The 21,553-nt window shown below is 46.4% G+C and overlaps 1 protein-coding gene and 1 pseudogene across 2 annotated transcripts in view; one reads left to right on the forward strand and one right to left on the reverse strand.

Moving 5' to 3' along the window:
* Znf831 (zinc finger protein 831) overlaps positions 1–21,553 on the reverse strand; it is a 70,994-nt gene that overhangs the window by 43,840 nt on the left and 5,601 nt on the right. Inside the window, exon 2 of one of the 2 annotated variants that reach the window (XM_032904682.1) lies at positions 11,677–11,758. In XM_032904682.1, the coding sequence (XP_032760573.1) occupies positions 11,677–11,758 (82 nt within the window). Of the gene's footprint in view, positions 1–11,629; positions 11,767–21,553 lie in introns of both variants that reach the window. The other variant, XM_032904681.1, reaches the window with a different exon arrangement.
* Positions 14,269–15,330, forward strand: LOC116899985 (annotated as a pseudogene).

Consider the following 21,553-nt stretch of genomic DNA (forward strand, 5'->3'; position numbering starts at 1 on the left):
TCTCTTGTAAGCCCCTGACTTTGGAAACACAGTGGAAAAACAAGGTTTGTTGGTGAACTTCCCCTGTGGCCTTCAAAGGTCAGTCTTGAGGTAGCTGGCTCCAGCTGGCTCAAGCTGGCGCTTGGTGAAAAATTGCCCCCTTGTCCCCAAGCTTGCAGGAGAAGGCTCAGGTGTTCAGGGCAAAGGCTGGGCCCCATCACATATGCATGTAAATGATGTCGTGACACCTTGCCTCACCCTCCCCTGACCTGGGAAGACTGCAACTCTATTATCTCCCCTAATCCCCATCACAGCAAACCAATCCATTACAATGTCACAGACCTTTCTGAGGCTTAGTGCTAAGCCAGGAGGCCCACGCCTTGCAGAGAAGCAGGGACACCTGAGACCTCCTTACACCCTGTCTTCCGTGGGTGGATTTACTGCTTACCTTGAGGGTGGCCTGGGTGGGTGGATGGTCAGATGGCCTTTCCCCTCCTCCCTTCAGCTTATCCACCAACACACTGTCTGAGGACTTCTGCTGTGATTTGTACACACAAATCATACCCAGGAAGAGATTACTTTCAGAGTCTTTGACTCCACTTTTCATCGTGGGTAATTGTCTTCTTTGCCTTAGGGGTTGCCTTTGGAAAGGGTAAGTGCACCCTTCAAGACCCTGGTCCCTACTACAGTGTGGGAAAATGGCTGAAGCAGAGGGAAGCGACCGTCTGTAGGCTTGCACTGGCTACCTTCATCTCCCTAGAGAGTTTTCATCTTCAAAAACCAGGTAGCAGCTCATGCGCCCCGAGATTGGCGACTGTGAAATTGAATTTTGCTGGTCTTCCACGGCTGCCCAAACTAGACACCTGCTGTCTGCCATATTCCGTGGTTGAAACAACTTGAAAGCACAAGGAGAAACCAGATGTCCAAGCCTGTGTTTGGCCTCACTCAATCTCACCTTAGGTGTTACTTGTTTGTTTATTCGAGGCAGGATCTCCTGTATCCCAGGCTGGATTCAAAACTGGAGCCAAGGAAATCTCAAATCCTGATCCTAAGTCTTGGTTCTACTACCTCCATCTGAGTACTAGGATTGCTGGCATAAGCCACTATGTCTGGTTTGACTTCTATCTATCTATCTATCTATCTATCTATCTATCTATCTATCTATCTATGTATCTATCTATCCTATCTATCTATGTATCTATCTATCCTATCTATCTTTCCATCCAGTCATCCATCTTCCTATCTATCTACCACTCTATCATTCTATCTATCAATCATCTATCATTCTATCAATCTATCATTCTATTATTTTATCTATCATTCTATCAATCTGTCAATCTATCTATCATTCTATCTAATCTATCTCTCTATCCATCATCCATCCATCTTTCTATCTACCACCTTATCATTGTATCATTCTATCATCTATAATTCTATCAATCTACAATTCTATCTATTATTCTATTTATCATTCTATTATTCTATCTATCTATCATTCTATCTATCTAATCTATCTATCTATCTATTCATCCATTCATCCATCTATCTATCTATCTATCTATCTATCTATCTATCTATCTATCTATCTATTCATCCATTCATCCATCCATCTATCTATCTATCTATTCATCCATTCATCCATCCATCTATCTATCTATTCATCCATTCATCCATCCATCCATCTATCTTTCTATCTATCTACCACTCTATCTATTTCTATCATTCTATCAATCTATCATTCTATTATTTTATCTATCATTCTATCAATCTGTCAATCTATCATTCTATCTACCATTCTCTCTAATCTATCTCTCTATCCATTCATCCATCTATCTTTCTATCTATCACTCTATCTATCATTCTATCATCATCTATCATTCTATCAATCTGTCATTCTATTATTTTATCTATCATTCTATCAATCTGTCATTCTATTATTTTATCTATCATTCTATCAATCTGTCAGTCTATCTATCATTCTATCTAATCTATCTCTCTATCCATTCATCCATCCATCTTTCTATCTACCACCTTATCATTGTATCATTCTATCATCTATAATTCTATCAATCTATGATTCTATTATTCTATTTGTCATTCTATTATTCTATCTATCCATCATTCTATCTAATATATCTATCTATGTATCTATCTATTTACCTGTCTATCTGTCTGTCCAATCTATTATTGTTGTGCTGGGGATCCCATCTAGGGTCTCACATGTGTGAAACAATGACTCTATCATTGGGCTACACCCCAGCCCTTCTGGCTCAGTCTTGAAGACCTGGAAACTGGCTTCTGAAGGGCCTGTCAGATGAAGTTCAGCAGAAAGCAAGGAGATCTTGTTCGGGTGTCTGTTCAGTGGACACAAGAACTTACCACAGCATTGGGCACCTGAAGGTAGAGGCTGCTGGCACAGCCAACCCTGAAGTCCTAGCTCCCGAGAAGCCACCTGAGATTCACTAATGAACAATGGGGGCCAAGATCTCACTGGAAGCAGGGAGAGTAACTTGCAGAGTTTGTCTTGAAAAGCTAAGATGATGAGGGTGCAGAGATAAGAGTGAAGCTATTATTAGAGGTTATGATGCACCCTCTGCATTAACTGGGAATATCAATAAAAGCCAATTAGGTATTGATGAATATGGAGTGCATTTGACACATAACTACCTGGTACCCAAGGACCTACCCTCACTTTCAATTGACTTCTACGCCAAGTCTCCGTAGAAAGACGCTTTCTGTTCCTTCCCTTCATAAACACATTACAAGATTCCATCAATTTCTTCAAGGGGCTTCTCTTGATCCTGAGTCTCTCTCCCCACTGTAATCCTTGCGGGATTTCTCCGGTTCGTTTTTCACCTGCCCCGACTCCCCCCATGAGTGTGAATGAAGTGGGCTTCCCATGGTCACTTCCATCAACTCCACGACCTTCAACATCCTGGCTGTAATTTTCACTTAACAATCAATTCACAGCTGTCCCCTTCCTCACAGGGAATATGTGTCAAAACCCACCATGGGTAACCGGGACTTCAAACACCACTGAGCCCTGAGTGGACTCTGTGTTTACCTGAACACCACTGCCCACAATCACAGTTCATTTAGGCCCACAAAGAGATTAACTAGAAATAAAATTGAATATTTATAGCGACACAATGCTATAAAAGTGTATGTGAACTTACAGACTTTGTTTCTAGAAGTTTCCATGCAATGTTTCCACTAGTCTAGGCAGTGGGTAACTCAAACATCAGACGCTATACCGATAGAGAAGGAGAGTCTACAGTGAAGTTAGTTCTGAAGGGCATGTTCCAGTCCAGGAAGAAGACAAAAGAGAGAGGCAGTCAGAGATGAGAATGTGGGAGGAGAAATAGGAAGCCAGCATGGAAGAAAGAATGGAGGAACAAAGGAAAGGGGGTGAAGAGAGGCAGGATATGGGGCTAGCACTTAGCTTGTTAGAGGGGCTTGAGGAGGATCCTCTGTTCCCAGATAGGCAGCCACGCTCATGTTTGGGGCTCCCCAACCATCTGGTGGCACCCCAACCATCTGGATTATAAGGTAGACATCTGCTTTCTTGGTATATTCAGTAATCTGCTATTTAAAAACCAGTTCTTTCAATGAGGTAGCTTAAGTCTGCAAGATTAAATCTGCATAACTGCTTCCTATAACATGCACAGACACACACACACACACACACACACACACACACACGCTGTTCATATTCTGTATTGGAAGACCCAGAAAGTCTTAGTATCTACATAGAAAGTTCTAGATTCCTCCTTGCTTTGCTGAAGAGTTGGCTGAGATATTGTTGGGTTTAGGTTTAAGGAAGAAAGGCTCTGTTCTCTCTGTTCTCAGGAATACCTCAGTCTGTAATCAGTGTAGAATCGTGTGACTTGGGTCTCCATCCTTTGTAACTTCCCTCGCCTTCTGCTTACAGACTGCTTCCTCACCACACCATCTGTTAATCTGAATGATTAGCTCTGAGCTGTTAGAATGGTTTAGAGAGAAAACAAACATCTTTAAAATTATTTTTTTAAAAACATCCTCTCACTCTGTGTCATTCCAAGTTATTGACAGCAAGAGTCTTCAAGAAAACAAAATAAAACAACAACAATAACCAGTATCAGGTCTATCTAACTTGTTCTTGGAAAAGTGTGTTCTTGACCATTCTTTAGAAATGCCAATTCCATAGGAGCTTCCAGAGCCTGAATCCATGGTTTTCCTACCTTGGAATTGGCAAATCCCCCATCCCAAAGTAATGGGGATTCTTAATTTCATCTTTTAGCTCCACCAAACTTCACCAATTACAGCCTGTTGTACCACCCTAAATAAATTGGCACATATTGCTCTGCCCTGGGATACAGCTACTCCTCCCTAACCTCCAAACAGCCACACCCACAGATAAACAGAGTCACAGGTACACACACATAGTCACAGGTATTCTCACTCACATGTATATGAAGTACAGGTACACACAACCACAGGTAAACAGAGTCACAGGTGCATACAATCAAAGGTGAACACGGTCACAGGTACACAGAGTCATAGGTACACACAGTCACATGCACACACAGTCACAGATACAGTCAGAGGCACACACAGTCACAGGTACACACAGTCACAGGCACACACAGTCACAGGTACACACAGTCACAGGACACACACAGTCACAGGCACACACAGTCACTGGTATATACAGACACAGGCACAGTTACAGGCATACACAGTCACAGGTACAGTCACAGGAACACACAGTCACGGGTATATTCAGTTATAGGCACAGTTACAGGCATACACAGTCACAAGTACACACAATCACAGGTACAGTCACAGGAACACACAGTCACAGGCACACACAGTCACAGGCACACACAGTCACAGGCACACAGTCACAGGCACACACAGTCACAGGCACACACAGTCACAGGCACACACAGTCACTGGTACACACAGTCACAGGCACACACAGTCACAGGCACACACAGTCACAGGTACACACAGTCACAGGAACACACAGTCACAGGCACACACAGTCACTGGTATATACAGACACAGGCACAGTTACAGGCATACACAGTCACAGGTACAATCACAGGCACACATAGTCACAGGTACAGTCACAGGAACACACAGTCACGGGTATATTCAGTTATAGGCACAGTTACAGGCATACACAGTCACAAGTACACACAGTCACAGGTACAGTCACAGGAACACACAGTTACAGGCACACACAGTCACAGGCACACACAGTCACAGGTACAGTCACAGGAACACACAGTCACAGGCACACACAGTCACAGGCACACACAGTCACAGGCACACACAGTCACAGGTACACACAGTCACAGGCACACAGTCACAGGGCACACACAGTCACAGGAACACACAGTCACTGGTACACAGAGTCACTGGTACACACAGTCACAGGTACACACAGCCACAGGCACACACAGTCACAGGAACACACAGTCACTGGTACACAGTCACTGGTATACAGAGTCACAGGCACACACAGTCACAGGCACACACAGTCACAGGCACACACAGTCACAGGCACACACAGTCACAGGCACACACAGTCACAGGCACACACAGTCACAGGTACACAGAGTCACAGGCACACACAGTCACAGGAACACACAGTCACAGGCACACACAGTCACTGGTATATACACACAGTCAGTTACAGGCAACACAGTCACAGGTACAATCACAGACACACATAGTCACAGGTACAGTCACAGGAACACACAGACACGGGTATATTCAGTTATAGGCACAGTCACAGGCATACACAGTCACAAGTACACACAGTCGCAGGTACAGTCACAGGAACACACAGTCACAGGCACACACAGTCACAGGCACACACAGTCACAGGTACACACAGTCACAGGCACACACAGTCACAGGCACACACAGTCACAGGCACACACAGTCACAGGCACACAGTCAGACACAGGCACACACAGACACAGACACACACAGAACACACAGTCACTGGTACACAGTCACTGGTATACAGAGTCACAGGCACACACAGTCACAGGAACACACAGTCACAGGCACACACAGTCACAGGTACACACAGTCACAGGCACACACAGTCACAGGTACACACAGTCACAGGCACACACAGTCACAGGAACACACAGTCACAGGCACACACAGTCACAGGAACACACAGTCACAGGAACACACAGTCACAGGCACACACAGTCACAGGAACACACACAGTCACAGGCACACACAGTCACAGGCACACACAGTCACAGGAACACACAGTCACAGGCACACACAGTCACAGGCACACACAGTCACAGGTATACAGTCACAGGCACACACAGTCACAGTCACACACAGTCACAGTCACACACAGTCACAGGTACACACAGTCACAGGCACACAGTCACTGGTACACAGTCACACACACAGTCACAGGAACACAGTCACTGGTACACAGTCACTGGTACACACAGTCACAGGTACAGGCACACACAGTCACAGGTACACACAGTCACAGGTACACACAGTCACAGGTACACACAGTCACAGTCACACACAGTCACAGTCACACACAGTCACAGGTACACATAGTCACAGGCACACACAGTCACAGGCACACACAGTCACAGGCACACACAGTCACAGTCACACACACAGTCACAGGCACACACAGTCACAGGCACACACAGTCACAGGCACACACAGTCACTGGTACACACAGTCACAAGCACACACAGTCACAGGAACACACAGTCACTGGTACACAGAGTCACTGGTACACACAGTCACAGGTACACACAGTCACAGGTACACACAGTCACAGGCACACACAGTCACAGGCACACACAGTCACAGGCACACACAGTCCACAGGAACACACAGTCACTGTCACAGAGTCACTGGTACACACAGTCATAGGTACACACAGTCACAGTCACACATAGTTCACAGACACACATAGTCACAGGCACAGTCACAGGTACATAGTTACAGGCACACAGGCACACACACAGTCACAGGCACATGCAATCACAGTCACACACAGTCACAGGCACACACAGTCACAGGCACACACAGTCACAGTCACACACAGTCACAGACACACATAGTCACAGGCACACACAGTCACAGGTACACACAGTTACAGGCACACACAGTCACAGGTACAGTCATAGGCACACACAGTCACAGGCACACACAGTCACAGTCACACAGTCACAGGTATACATGATTGCAGGTATTCCCAGCCACAAAGTCCACATAGTCACAGCACTCACAGTTGCAAATGTTCACAGAGCACAGTGGGCCAGTCCTACTATCAAGTCATCCTGACCACTGGGAACCATCTTAGATATCTCTATTGCCCAGTCTATCCTAGAACACCCGGCATAGTCGTTTATTAATGGCGGACCACCACGGTCCAGCCTGGCTGTCTTTCAACCGGCATAGTTGTTAATTAATGGCGGACCACCACAGTCCAGCCTGGCTGTCTTTCAAGTTAGAGCAGTTTGTCTTTGACACCCCTCACCTACTGGTGAGCGTCGGTAATGAAACCCTTTGGCCCTTTGGCTTCCAAGCAGTATTTATTTTGATATGCTTTCCGGCCTCTCAACTCAGGTGTCCATCAGACTCTGTCAACCCCAGCTTGCTGGCTTGCCCTACCACCATTCCTGACGTCCCCTCTGACACTTCAATGAAGACACACAGTGATTAATTCTTCCTAGGCCACTGTGTGGACCTCTTCCTGCAGACTCACACCTGCCTTGCAATGACCATGCTCCTGGCTCTGACTAATTGCGGGGACAGGAAGCTTTTGAAAATGGGCACTAGGGACCCTGTCCTCTGCCTCAGCTTGCTGCTCAAATATGAGACAAGAGAGATTAGACATCTGAGAGCCCTGCAGGCTGTTCAGGGCATTATACCTACATGGGGTCCAAGCCTGGAGCTGGGTTCCCAGAGGGAAATTAATTGAGTGCCATCCGTCCTTGGATTCTGTTTCTGTAGAGACCTGGTTTTCTCATTCATTAGTGCACATTTTTGCTCTTGGGGGTGTGACAAAGCCGTGGAAGGCTACTGTTGAATTTGGACTGTACAGAGTAGATTATCTCCAAGGGGAGGGAGATGGAAGGGATATCTGTGGCCTCTCAGACATCCTGCCGGGTGGATATGGAGCCTCCCTCCAGTCCCAGAGAAGCTTTCACATTGATAAAAGAGACAAAGTCAGTGGCTCTCTAAGGCCACTCTGTGTTCCTAAGACCCCTGTATCTCTATGATCAAGCCAGTGCCCATGAGCAGGGCCAGGACTTCCCAGGTATCCCTGGAAAGGACCACAGAGAGTAGGTGTCCTTTTCTTTCGCTTACATAGTCTGTGGCCTGGGTCACAGGGTAGGAGTAGGCACACTCTAGGGGAATGTGGGGCTGAATGTCTGAATTACCCAGAAAACCACATGAGAGGCCTTACCTATGACTCCCTGAACTGATGATCCCCCAGCCTTCTCCTTAAAGGAACACTGAAGGTCCCATGTAGTCTGAGAATCCCAGAGTATTACAGAGCTTGCTGCTTACGGTAGGTGGAGATGGGAAAGTCTCTCTCTCTCTCTCTCTCTCTCTCTCTCTCTCTCTCTCTCTCTCTCTCTGTGTGTGTGTGTGTGTGTGTGTGTGTGTGTGTGTGTGTGTGTGTGTGTGTGTGTGTGTGACTGAACCTGTTCTTCATTGATTTGGCCACATTAGCTTCTCAGAGAATCCCAGAAAGTCTCCTATACCCTCCTCCCCAGTGATGAGACTACGAGATTACACACCTGGCTTTTCATTAGGGTATCAGGAACTGATGAACTCAGGTCTGTGGCCTTCCCCTGCAAGCACTTTACCCAGTGAGCCATCTTCCAGCCCTGTGATTCTATTCTTTCATGGCTTAGGCTAATCGCAATGCTCTGCCAAATGTGTTTACTATTGAGGAGAGATCCTGGGTGACGTCCACACGCACCCTGCCCTCTGTTCATTCAGAAAGGCATGGACAATTGCTTATGTGGGGTCGGATGGAGGTGACTTGCGAAGGCTGAAGAGCACCTTCCCAACCTTTGGGATCTATGAAAATGACGCTAGTAAGGAGTCCGCAGAACACATCAATGCATGATTCTTACGGCCACAGGACCCTAGGTTTAGTGAGGTCTCTGAATCCAGTGACAGCTGTCCATGCAAGAGAAGAGCAGTGTGGGGGTTCTACAGGAGATAAGCTTGTGTGATAAGCCCCAGGGCTGCCTGGGAGAACTGTACAGGGATAAGAAGCATAAGACTTGCGATGACATCGGAGGGGACAGCAGGACAACCTTCCTACCTCCAGCAAGCATGCAGGACGACAATGTGCCCTTTTGCTGGGCAATCCCACATGGCAGCTCCTACGTTCTACCCACCTCTGCCGCATCTCCATCCTGGTCGTTTTCCTCCCTGTGCCCAACACCCAGCCAGAAAAACCACAATCACCTTTCTATAAAAAGGCCCTGGTCTCCAAAGGGAGCCTCCTCTCAAGACTCATGAGAGGGGCCTCATCTTCCTCCTATAGCAAGGGCACTAGTCATAGTCACCCTGGGTCTCTCTTTCACTTGGCACTCTGAGTGTGTCACTGTCACACACATGTGTGTAATAGCAATCAGCATCACTGGCTGCTTTGGAAGCTGTAAGTGATCTGGGTAAGGCTGTACCCAGAAGCTACCGTGATCTCATAGTGAGCATGTGGGTCTATAAGTGAGAGTTTATGTGTCTTCGTTTTACAGTCAAAATCCTCCATGTAGAAGTGAACAGGTCACCTATTCCATTCCCAGCATGGCTTGGTCAAAGATGGGCAAGAAGCAGGCCAACTTGTCTCCCCTACTATCAAGAACAGGGACTCTCTTTGTCCTTCCTGCCTGTAGGGCCAGAGCCTAGGCCTATGACTTGGCTGGTGTAAGCTCCCAATACAGCTGGATTCGCCATTCCAATGCTGTTGAAAAGAGAGCTGGAGCTCTCCATTCTGGGGGGTGACTGGCAGAGTTCAGCTGTTCCCATTTGTCTCAGCTCTGACCATTGGCAGCCTCTTGCCCATGGACAGACAGCTGACCATCAGTTCCCAGACAGCTCATCAGCAGAGTTCAATCAGGCATTGAAGCCACACGAAGGAGAACCCAGGAACCAAACCCTCATGGAGATATGTGAGGATGAAGCACATAGAGACAAAGAATGAAGAGGCAGACAACGGGGGCCATGATTCCTACCCTTCAATGTCAGGCCCCTGTGCCTGTGGTTCCTCACCTTTCAGTGCTCTGAGATCTGGGGTCCTAACAGTAGAGTGCAAGTTAAAGAGGATCTCGGAGAATGAGAAGAGGCATGCCCTAGAGTCTGTAAAGCACAGAGATGCCATCAATACTGTCATATGAAGGCCCACTGTAAAGGCCTAGCCTCACAGTATCCTCTGGCTATGGAAGGAACCTCTTGTGTACAGGGAAACCCATGTCTAGCCATGTGATGTCCTCTACAGGGGGTATCGCAGAGCACAGTAGGTGATTTCACTGAACAAGGAACAAAGAGATGTTCACAGAAGGCGAGAGCTGTGGACCACGGAGGGAGAGCAGAGTTGAGCGCCTACATCCTTCTGCACCCCAGCCTCTCTCCCTCCTGGATCTAGACCCTTCAGATACCTTAACAGAAGCAGCATTTTGCCCTCTTCAGCTGGCCATCCAACAGTAGGAGTGAGTACCTACCTACATTGGTTTGATTCTGAGGAATGAGCACTCGGCCTCATCATCCTCTCTACATGGAGAGAAGACTTTGGGGACTGGGGACTGGGGTAGAACAAGTGCCATTTATCTGCAGGGGTTACTGGAGCTACACAGAGCAGAATGCCCCACCATGGTCCCCAAGAGTCAAAACCAGGGCACCAGACAAAGGCTTCGGTCAGCCCTTAAACCAATCAGTGAACAACCAGACAGACAGACACAAAGAGTTGGTAATTGAGGTGCTGCTGGCCATATGGGCTCCACAGCCCCTCAAAGATGGCTCCATTCTTCCCAGTCAACCCTCTTCAAGCGAGATAAAGGCTGGAGTCACCACTGCTGGCTGAAAGGGGGGAGATGTGGTGACCCAGAAAAGTCCTCTGACTTGTCCTAGCTGCTCAGGGACAGTTTAGGACGCCTCTATTCCAGGAAGTAGCCTCCATAAGTTCATGTCTCATTTCCCTCTGGGCCTTTTCCTGTTTGCTGCCCAGGTTGGCGTTAGACACGTGCCTCTCACAGAACCATATTCATCGTGGGCTGTGACACTCATAGCCCCCACCGCCTCCACCCCGGGAGTCTTACAATGGTGGGATTGTGCAAAGAACTCAGCATACTTCCTGTCCAGAGATGGGGGAGGTAGAGGCACCAGGAGCCCTGGGGCATACATCCCCAGAGGGAATCTGTAGCTGTGCAGGGGCCTGGTTCTTGCAGCCAGAGCCAGGGACATGTTTGCACTGTCCAGAAATGGCACCTTAATTTCTTACTCCCCGCCATTTTCCATAGATCAAGGCTGGTTGTCATGGCCCTTCATACACTTTGCCCCTCTGGATTTGCCCTGCCCATCTACTAGTTTTCTGACTTAAATCCACTTAGTCTGAATTCAACACTGAGGAAAATGTTACCTGACGCTTCTGCTGAACTCCTCCCAAGGGTCCCCCGTGGCTCTAACCCCTCAAGTCGGTGGGGGAGACAGCTTCTTCTCGGCAACCAGGGTGGCTTGCACAGTCGTTTGGCTCTCTGCCAGAAACTCCCTTCACACCTGTGGGGCAGAGCAGTGCATCTATAGTCACTGTGTACAAGGGTATGTGCCAGGACAGCTGGGGCCCTGGGGATTCTGGGAAACTTGGGGCTGGGCTGGAAGTGGTCTCATGGAGCCCAGCTTGGCCTGAACCTCCTCCATAACTAAGGCTGATTCTGATCCTCCTGCCTTAACCTTCTGAGTGCTGGGATCCCAGGTGAAGTCTACCATGCCTGGTTTCTGCAGTGCTGAAGCTAGAGCCCAGGGCTCCATGCATGTAAGGAGGGCACTCTTACCACAGGGAAATGCTCCCAGCCTGAGACTGAGTTTAAATGTTACTCACACTGCTTCACAATCATGTAGGAAAGAGATGCTGTTATAAGATTCTGGTCCTTCGCTACTTGCTAAACAGTTTGCCAAATAGAGCTTTGTGCGCATATGAAAATGTTCCAGAGCCCTCACTGATATGCACAATCGCTGCTCCCCTCCTGGGGCTGCTGAGCATGCAAGCCACAGTTGTGTTAAGACCCACACATGGTCACTACCACCACCATAGGCGGCGTTGGCAGCCTGTGTCTTGGGGGTCTGCACAGGTTCCCTAACAGAGAGCCCCTTCCAGTTCATTTGATCTAGTGGTCCTCAAAATGTCGCTCATGACCCAGAGGGCAGACAGATATCACGAGGATGGGGAAAGAGAGAAGGCTAGGTGCCCACTTGTATTGGCTGTCATGTAGATTGCACCCTTCTTGGTGCATGCCCTTCGTAATGTATGGCATGCATCTGGCAAGTAGATCTGTATAACGTGTACATGAGCTTGCACTGGCCTCTTAGGATTCAAGCTCGCAATATTTTACTGACAGCCATCTTGTCTAGCACCCACATCTTAGGGGAAAGTAAACTGAGATGAAGATTCACTGACACATGCCTTAAGCTTGTTCGAAAGCTCTTTGCAGATCCTTAGGTGAGTCACCTTCCTGTACAGGCTTCAGTTTCCCAGCACTTGATTCCCAGGGAGCTCCACAGAACCTTCTTGGGAAGAGGCAACGTGCTTAGCCTTCTTCCTGCCTTGTTTGTTTGAGCTTCCTCCAAGACCCAACCACAGTACCATGGCACCAGGGCTGACTGCAGAATGTTAAATCGGGGCTGAAGAACACACATATCTTCTCACGTGTTGCCTTCTCACAGCACCAGCCCTGACAGAGTGGCTTTTGTTCCTTCCTGATGGGTGTCTACACTTGAAAGAAACTTGCCTTCCCAGCCTGGAGCAGGAGCTGGAGCTGTCATCCTCTGAGTTTGGGGTGGAGGGATTAGCTCCTTTCTTGAAGCTTCTGTCCTATTTGTCAAGACCACAGATTCCCTGAAGAGCTATCAGGGGAAGGAAGGCAGGCTGCTGGTTTACTTCACCATAACCCCCCTGACCCACCGGAGCTCCTGCTGAGTGATTTCAGAGCACACAAAGGAAGGAAGGTGGGACCTGTGGGGGACATGCATCCAGTAAGTGTGCAGGCTCACCCTTGCCCCCAAGGCCACTGGTAACTGCAGCTGGCTTGCAGAATGGCACTCAACCTGAACCTTCGAGACTTCAATCAAAGTGGCTAGGGCATCTGTCAGGAGAGTTCCTGGCCCTCTAGTCAGTCTTACCAAAGTGGGATCTGGACCCGGTCAGAGTTGAGGAGAACCTATTTAGACTCTGGAACCATCTTTGAAGAGATGCTTTGTTTAGTCTTGGGAGGGGCCATCCCCATCTCTCTGATCCTCTCAGAGGAGTCTGAGTGTAGGACCCCTCCCTCCCCACAAGTAGCTGCATTCAAAAACATTAGCCCAGTTGGGCACTTTCTCGTCTACTGTCACTCAAGGAACCCCAAGAAAGGCATGCAAGGTGCTGAGAAGTACCATCTAACAGTTCTTCCTAGGGCTACCTAACTCTGCCCTTACTCTTGGGAACATGCATACCTTGTGGGCCAATGGGGACTTGACTTGCTTATGCATACCTGGGAAATTTTCTACTTCACCTCCACTCCCTGGTGGCTGACTGATGTGGGGTGTCATGATTCAGACACACTCACCTCTAAGTAGAGTGATCTGTATGGTACAAGTCCCACTTCAGAGGCCAGACTCTTTAAGTGTCTCTATGCCCCTTTCCCTGCCTTCCGCTGCCTCTTCACAACCTCCTTTTAAGAGTTCACTTACAGCCCAAGCCCCACTTTCTAAAGAACCCAACAGGGGTTGATGTGGGTGTCGCCTCTCAGAATGCTTGCTTTGGTTTGAAGGACCTCGAGTACGCACATAACCCTAAGTACATGTCTACTTAGTACGTGATACAAGGCCTGTTCCCTCTCTCCCTTTCTGCTTATCCAAGGCTGAGTTTGAGATCAACTTAGTTTTCTAAGTTCACATCTAGTTTGTGGCACTGAGCTGATCCATTTTCTCCTTTCTACTTTTAAAAAGAAGCCCCCCCCCCAGCAGAGCTTACAATAACTGCACAGACACTGACAATGCTTCTTTTTCCGAGCACCCACCGAGATGGCTGAAGTGTAGCAGAAGAAGAAATGAACCTTCCCAAGTTCACCTACTGTGGCGTGGACCTCGACCAACTGCTGGGCATGCCCTATGAGCAGCTGACGCAGTTGCACAGCCGTCTCTGAAGGCAGCACTCACTGCTCGAGCGCTTGAGAAAAACCATGAAGGAGGTGCCACCCATGCAGAAGCCCAAGGTGGTGAAGACCCACCTGAGGGACATGATCATTCTGCCTGAGATGGTCGGCAGCAATGGTGGGTGTGTACAATGGCTAGACCTTCCACCAGGTGGAGATCAAACCAGAGATGATCAGCCACTACCTGGGTAAGTTCTCCATCACCTACAAGCCTGTGAATGGCCTGGTATTGGCGCCACCCACTCCTCGAGATCCATCCCCTTCAAGTCGCAGAGGCCAATAAAGACTTGTTATTTCCAAAAAAGGAAGGAAGGAAGGAAGGAAGGAAGGAAGGAAGGAAGGAAGAAAGGAAGGAAGAAAGAAAGAAAGAAGGAAGCTGCCACCCCTGGAGCTGCAAGCCTCTTTTCTGCTCTCTCTGGGTCCTTGCCATGTGTTTCAGGACACCTTCCTCCTTGGTCTTAAGGAGACTAGTCACGGTAAGCATTTCTTGTCCAGGTCAGTGCATCAGGGATCCCTGAAGACTGGTTAAAATTGGGAGCCTGTGACCTTCAGTTTGGAGTGGAGCCCCTCAGTTCACTCAGGAGATAGGAAGACTGAGGTTGCTGTCATAAGTCTTGACATGTTGAAGTGTATGATCCCCACGGTTGCTCTACGATACTGCTGTAGTGAGGTCTAAGGAGGGACCCGGCAAGTGGGTGAACAGGCCAGCCTCATACATGCTCATCCAGAGGAGAGCTCAGTCCTGCTGTTTCTCCCAGCTCCTCTCATGGCCCTAAGGACATGTCAAAGCATAGAGAAGCTGAGAGGCATCTGTGACCACGCCCGAAGCTCTGGTGCTGCAGCCAACGGGTCACAGGCTCTCAGCCTCGTGATGTGGGGCATAGACAGCAAAGGCCACCTGAGCTCAGACCGGTTTTCCACCTGCCTGTGAACCTCACCTCACAGACGTCTCTGAGTAAATCGCATCCTGACCAAAGACAGGAATGACAAATGCACAAGGTAGACCCTCATGATGAATAGAATCCTGTCCTCAGGGACGAATGTGCACTTTAGGACACACACACACACACACACACACACACACACACACACACACACACACACACACATCTCTCTCCTCCCTCAGGGCTATCTATGTTGGCATTTGCTGGAAACTTCCTCAGCCAAGTCTCTGAGCGCTTCATGCTTGTACACAACCACAAATTAATCAACAAAAAAACCAATTCCATGGTCCAGTGCTTGCTGCTGTGAGCCTGGCACAGATGTATTCTGAGAACTTTGTGAGTCTCTGGGCCTCGAGTTAATGTCTAAGTAATTAGGCATGCAAGCATGAAGCTCCACCGTGTTTCCATTTCCACTCTCGAAATGGACCCCAAGTTCTTAACTCCCTCTCTTTTAACATGTGCAGTGTCATTAATGAAACAGCCATTCTCATCACAGCATTGGAATGGGGAGGGGGGAGAGAAATGAAACCAAACGGAAAGGCCCTGGAATGAACTTCGAGTATAAACGGGAAGATGAACCCAGCAAACAGCTGGGGGACCCTTGATTTTTATATAAATTCTACATTATGTTTTAGAGTTTTCCAATATCTGTATGTGAAATACGAATGAGTAATATAATAGTGTATATGTAGTTTCAAAGTTATAACTAGTTGATAAAACAATTTTTTAAAAAAATCACATTTGATCCATGCTCCCTGGTTGTCAAAATCACAAAAATCAAGCCAATTCCTTCCATTTATATGACTATCATATTTGTGTACGTTAGAAAAGCATCAGAGGAAGTCTTTATATGCTCATGACAACAGGAGACTGAAGTTGGGGAAGACTTCTTTGACAAGACCATCACTGGGTAACTACAGAAACAAAGGTAGCGTTGTGGATTCATCGAAATAAATGTACAACTTCTCACACACCATCCCAGCTCTGAGGAACCCCATCAAAAGTCTAAGACTGGCTTGATCAAATTAGCAAAATCAGACCTTAAAGTATATTAGGAATAAAAACAAGTTCTTAAAAATAAGGCACAGCAAATTAACTGCGAACCTGGTCTCCTGGGTTCCGAGCCCTGACCTAACACTCCAGTCCCATTATGGCCCTCCTTATACCAAAACCAACTGAAACTATAAGTTCTTAAAAATTAAATAGATGTAAACGGATTGATAGTCTGATTGGAAGGTGCAAAGCAGTTCAAATTCAAAAGAAAGAAAAGCTGGGCAGGTAAATCTGTTTTCATCACAATGGTTTCTCCAGATGATTTCTGTATATGTCCCCTAGTTTGGTGGGACAGGACCTTAGAGGATGTGAAGGGGACAGTTCTTATTGTTGCAGAGACCTCATGCCCAGGGAAGGCCATGCACTCACCACACTGTGACTGAGAAGTGAGTGCTCCCAGCCCACACCCTGCCCCTAGGGAATGGGGAGAAATTCTTCAGGTTCCCTTTATAAACAGAAGAGACCTTTCCTTCCCTGATTCCTGTGGGCTGAGACCAGGAAAGCCTTAATGTCAACAGCTTCACTTAGACTAGAGTCTAGCAGGGTTAGCAGAAGCAAAACAAGTACTCTCCACTCCACTCCAAGAGGGGTGCTTTCAACCCAGATCTCAGTGTTCCCATACCATGAGCACAAAGGCACTCAGTTGCTGTAAGTGAGAGCTAATGTGTAAACAGAGGCAGACATGGGGGACTTCAACTGCTGGGATCATCAAGAACAAACTCTGAAGTGCGGTTTTAAAAGGATTGAGGGCCTGGTGAGATGGTTAAGTCAGCAAGGTATTTGCCTTGCTAAACATAGTCTAGATTCTCAGCATGAGCACAAAATCCAGGCATGGTGGATGTGGGAGTCTGCTATCCCCATGCTGGGGAGATGGACAGGGAAGGAAACCTGAACTAGGCTGGCCTGACAGCCAAGCTGAATTCACAAGCAAGTGCAGTAAGCCCCCACCTCAAAGGACGTGGTAGAAAGATTCTGTATGTATGTGCTTCTTGGAGATAAAACACAATATCCATGAGTAGCTACACTTCGAAATCAGTGGGACTGGCTTCAAGATGGCTCTCTCAATGGGTAAAGGTGTTGCCACTAAGCCTGATATCCCCAGGAAAACGCAACGGAAGAAGAGACTCGCACCTTGCACACTGTCCTCTAACCTCAGCACACACAGAATATACAAACGAACAAATAAATGCAATAAAACTGTTTGAAAGGTCAGACCAATAAAGGCAATATGTCAATGAACAAGAGACCACTATGAGAGGCTACGGACTGCTGGTGGAGATGAGAGACGATTAATTTGACTTACTATACGAACAATGTATGGACTGACAGGCATTGTGTGATGAAGTCGCTGCTCCCTAGAGCAGAGTTAGATGAGATGCCCACCCAAGGCTTCCTTCAGCTTCCCAGGGAGTTTTCCAGGCTGGGCACTGTTGATTGGAAAGACAATCCCTTCTTCTCTCGGCTGATTTTCCTTTAAAATCTTATCAAAAGTCCCTCTTCACTTCCTTGTCTCTCCAATCAGTCTTTCTCTGTTCTGATAGAAGTACAACACTGTTTTTGATTCACCAGCCTTATATAGAAACTCTTGGGTTTAGATGTCATAATCAAAACGGGGTGGTAATTGCATCAAGGTAGACAAATAGATCATGTTAGGGCAAGTAGGCAGCCACTGGCAAAACTCCGAGCTTCTATCCATAACTCATACCATAAAGGAAAGTGAAGTGAACTTGATCCCAGGCTGGAGTATGAAGCCTAAGTTACAGAATGCTGGGGGACAATGTGTGACACGGTCAGAAAGAAACTTCAGAAAAAGTCTCACATTCAGAGAGACTCGTCTCAATCAATCAATCGGTAAAAGAATAAATAAATAAATAAAATATTTAGGCAGTTATTGGTGAGACTCTATAGGTTTAGCTTCTGAAACTTTCACTCATATGACTACCTAAACATGAGCTGAACCCCAGCCGTCCTCAAGCATACGACTCAATCAAGAAGGGATAAAGTGTTCATGCATACAACATGGATGTTGTGGTCACTCTTAACTGGCAACTCAATACAACCTAAATCAATCTAGGAATAGAATCATGATTAGGAATTAATTAGGTCAGGTTGGTTGGAGACCATGCCTGTGAGAGACTGTCTTTTGTTAATTGACATGAAAAGACCCAGCCCAGAGTGGACATCACTTTCTGGTATTGATCAAGTTCAGGGCTGTGTAGGAGCAGAAAACTCAGGCTAAGCACACGCAAGCAAGGCAGCAATGGAGCATGCATTCATTTCTCGCTGCTCTTGATGGTGGGTGTCATGTGACAGTTATGTGACAGTCATGTGACAGCTGCTTCAAGTTACTGTAGCCCTGACATCCCTGCTACAAGGGACTATAACTTGGAACTGTGAACTGAAATAAATTCTTTCTCCCTTAAGCTGATTTTTTGGCATTTTATTTTTACCATGTTTTATTTTAACAACAGAAATTAAACCCAGTGGATAGATAAGTCCCAGAATAATCAAGGTGTCTGGGGAAACTAACCCCAGAGAAGAGCAACTCCTACACAAAGAAAGTGAGTTTGTTTCTTTTGTAGTCTAGAAGAGGTAATCAAATTTACGTCGACAGAAAGCACATTAGTGGCTCACTGGGAACAGGAAAGGCAGTGTGGACAGAAGAGAGTACAGAGCTGTGGTGGAAACTTTCTACTGTTGGTGTCCTACGTGTTTACATCAAAATTAATTAAATTATATGTCTTAAAGATATGCAACTTCTTAAAACTCAATTATATATCAATAAAGCCTCACCAAAGAAGTTACTTAATGAATTAAGAAAAATTAGTAAAAATTTGAAGATACCACTGAAAAAATGCATCCACACTGTGTATCCATACAGACACAAACATTACTAAAGGTAGAAAACATGAAAGTCTGGTCTAGTGGTGCATTCTGTAAGACCACATTCAGGAGGCTGAAACAAGAGAACCACCAGTTCAGACCCAGCCTTGGCTACACAGTGAGACCTTGTTTCCAAAAAAAAAAAAAAAGCTGGAGAGAGGTCTCAGTTGGCAACTGTCAAATAAACACAAAGACCGAGCTGAACAAATACCTGAGCTGCAATCCCAGATACAAAACCAAAGAACAAACAAGGACGGTGCTGTGCATGTGTAATCTGAGCACTGGAGAAGTGCACAGGAGCAGATGGATGCCTGGGCAAGGTACAGGCCAGTAAGAGATCCTGACTCAAAAATAAAGTGAAGCTGAGAACAGACCTGAGGTATATCTCTGACTTCACATACACCGGAACACATGTGAATGTTCATACACATGTACCATACACAAGAACGTGTATACACATGCACATACATGTGCACATGCACACACACACATGCACAAAGAAGAGAAAGTCTAAGAAACATTACTTTCCCATGTTTAGAAAGAGAGCAGAGAGTGGGATGGAAATGGTGCGTGAGAAATGATGGCCAAGGGATTTTCTATGAAGATCACTAAAGCCCAGAGGATTCTGGATGGGCTACATAAAGGGTAACCTCTAACCCCAAGTGTCACGGTAAAATGGTGAAACACAAACACCAAAAGAACAGCTTTAATAGCAGCCAGACATAAAGACATTTCACAGACAAGAGAAGTGGCCAACAGCGGACTTCCACAAAACAGAAAATAAAGAGGGTGGAAGAAGAACCTTGATGCCTTGAGCAAACAGGAGTGTTTACCTAGAGCCCTGTAGCCAGAAGAAATGCTGCCCATCACCAGGATGAGTGCAGCTATTTCAAACTGATGACAACCAGGGAAGTCTTCTTTTCTGCAGGAATTCTGAATTAACTACCACAAGGATGATCCAAAATGCATCCAGAAATGAAAAATGAGGCAATTCTAAATGCCAAGATTAATAGGATGGGCTTTAAAAACTAAATGCTAGACAGAAGAATATATACATGGCTTTGAACAGGTAAAGAATCTATACTATCTAGACTCTCACAGGGTCCTGTAAATTATATTTATCATTTAAAAGATTCAAAACAGCTAACATTAACAAGCATCAAAGAAGAAGGATGAACCTCACTCACAGAATGTAATACCTCACAGCAATGTCAGGAAGATGGATAGTTAGGTAGGTGGGTAGGTACATAATTGGGCAGCAAGATAAATAGATAGATGGATGGATGGATGGATGGATGGATGGATGGATGGATGGATGGATGGGATGCATGACTGATAATGCATGAGTGGATAAGTAGATAGATAATTAGATGGACAAATGAATGAATACACAAACTACTGCCCCAGTGCCATGCCTGCCTGCCTGCTGTCATGCTGCCCATCAGACTGAAACTCTCTGGAATCATGACCCTCAAATTAAGTACTTTTTTTTTATAAGTTGCCTTGGTCATGCTGCTTTATTAGGTAATTGAAAAGTAACTCAGACAAGGCCCTTGCTCAGAGCTTTCTTGCTTCTCTATGTCCAACTCCACATATTCAACTTTGAGGATCTTCTAGAGAAGTTCCCTGGTAAAGATGCTTTCTCTTGACTCCCACAAGGTCAACTATTAAGATAAAGATATTCAAATTCAATTCTGTGGAGGTAGACATGGAAGAAAGCTGAGAAATATAGCTGAAGATTCAGTGCTGAAGAGAGGTAGGGACTGGGGCATTCACAAAACACAGCTTTCACCTACCAGGGTGGCTACTACTTCTCTCTGGCGAGTTGCGACCACTCAAGAAGACAAGACTTGTGTTCTCAAAACTTCTGAGCACTTGAGATGAGTGGAAAATAAAGACACTTGTATGAAATCTGGTTTTGATGACATGGCTGTAACTTTTAGACAGACTCCTTACTTGATACACTTGGCACAAGAGCTGTTGCTGAGCTCTTAAAGCCTCCTAAAAGATGTCTTTGGCCTTATCTAGAAAATAGTACCTCCAAATGTTCAGAGGAGTATTCCCAAGCCTTGAGATTGCTGGGAAATTCTCTTTGCTTCTCTGGATTTTTATTTTTTTTCTGCAAAAGATACACATTGCTTGCAAATACTAAGAAAAAAAGTCTTAAAAGCAATAATTAACACATACTCTCACCTCATTGGCTGGCTGGCTGGATTTTCAACTTGGTTATCTCAAACATTTACTGTGTCCTACCTTAGAAATATACAAGTAAAC

Source organism: Rattus rattus, chromosome 5, assembly GCF_011064425.1.
Source record: "Rattus rattus isolate New Zealand chromosome 5, Rrattus_CSIRO_v1, whole genome shotgun sequence".
Lineage (NCBI taxonomy): Eukaryota > Metazoa > Chordata > Mammalia > Rodentia > Muridae > Rattus > Rattus rattus.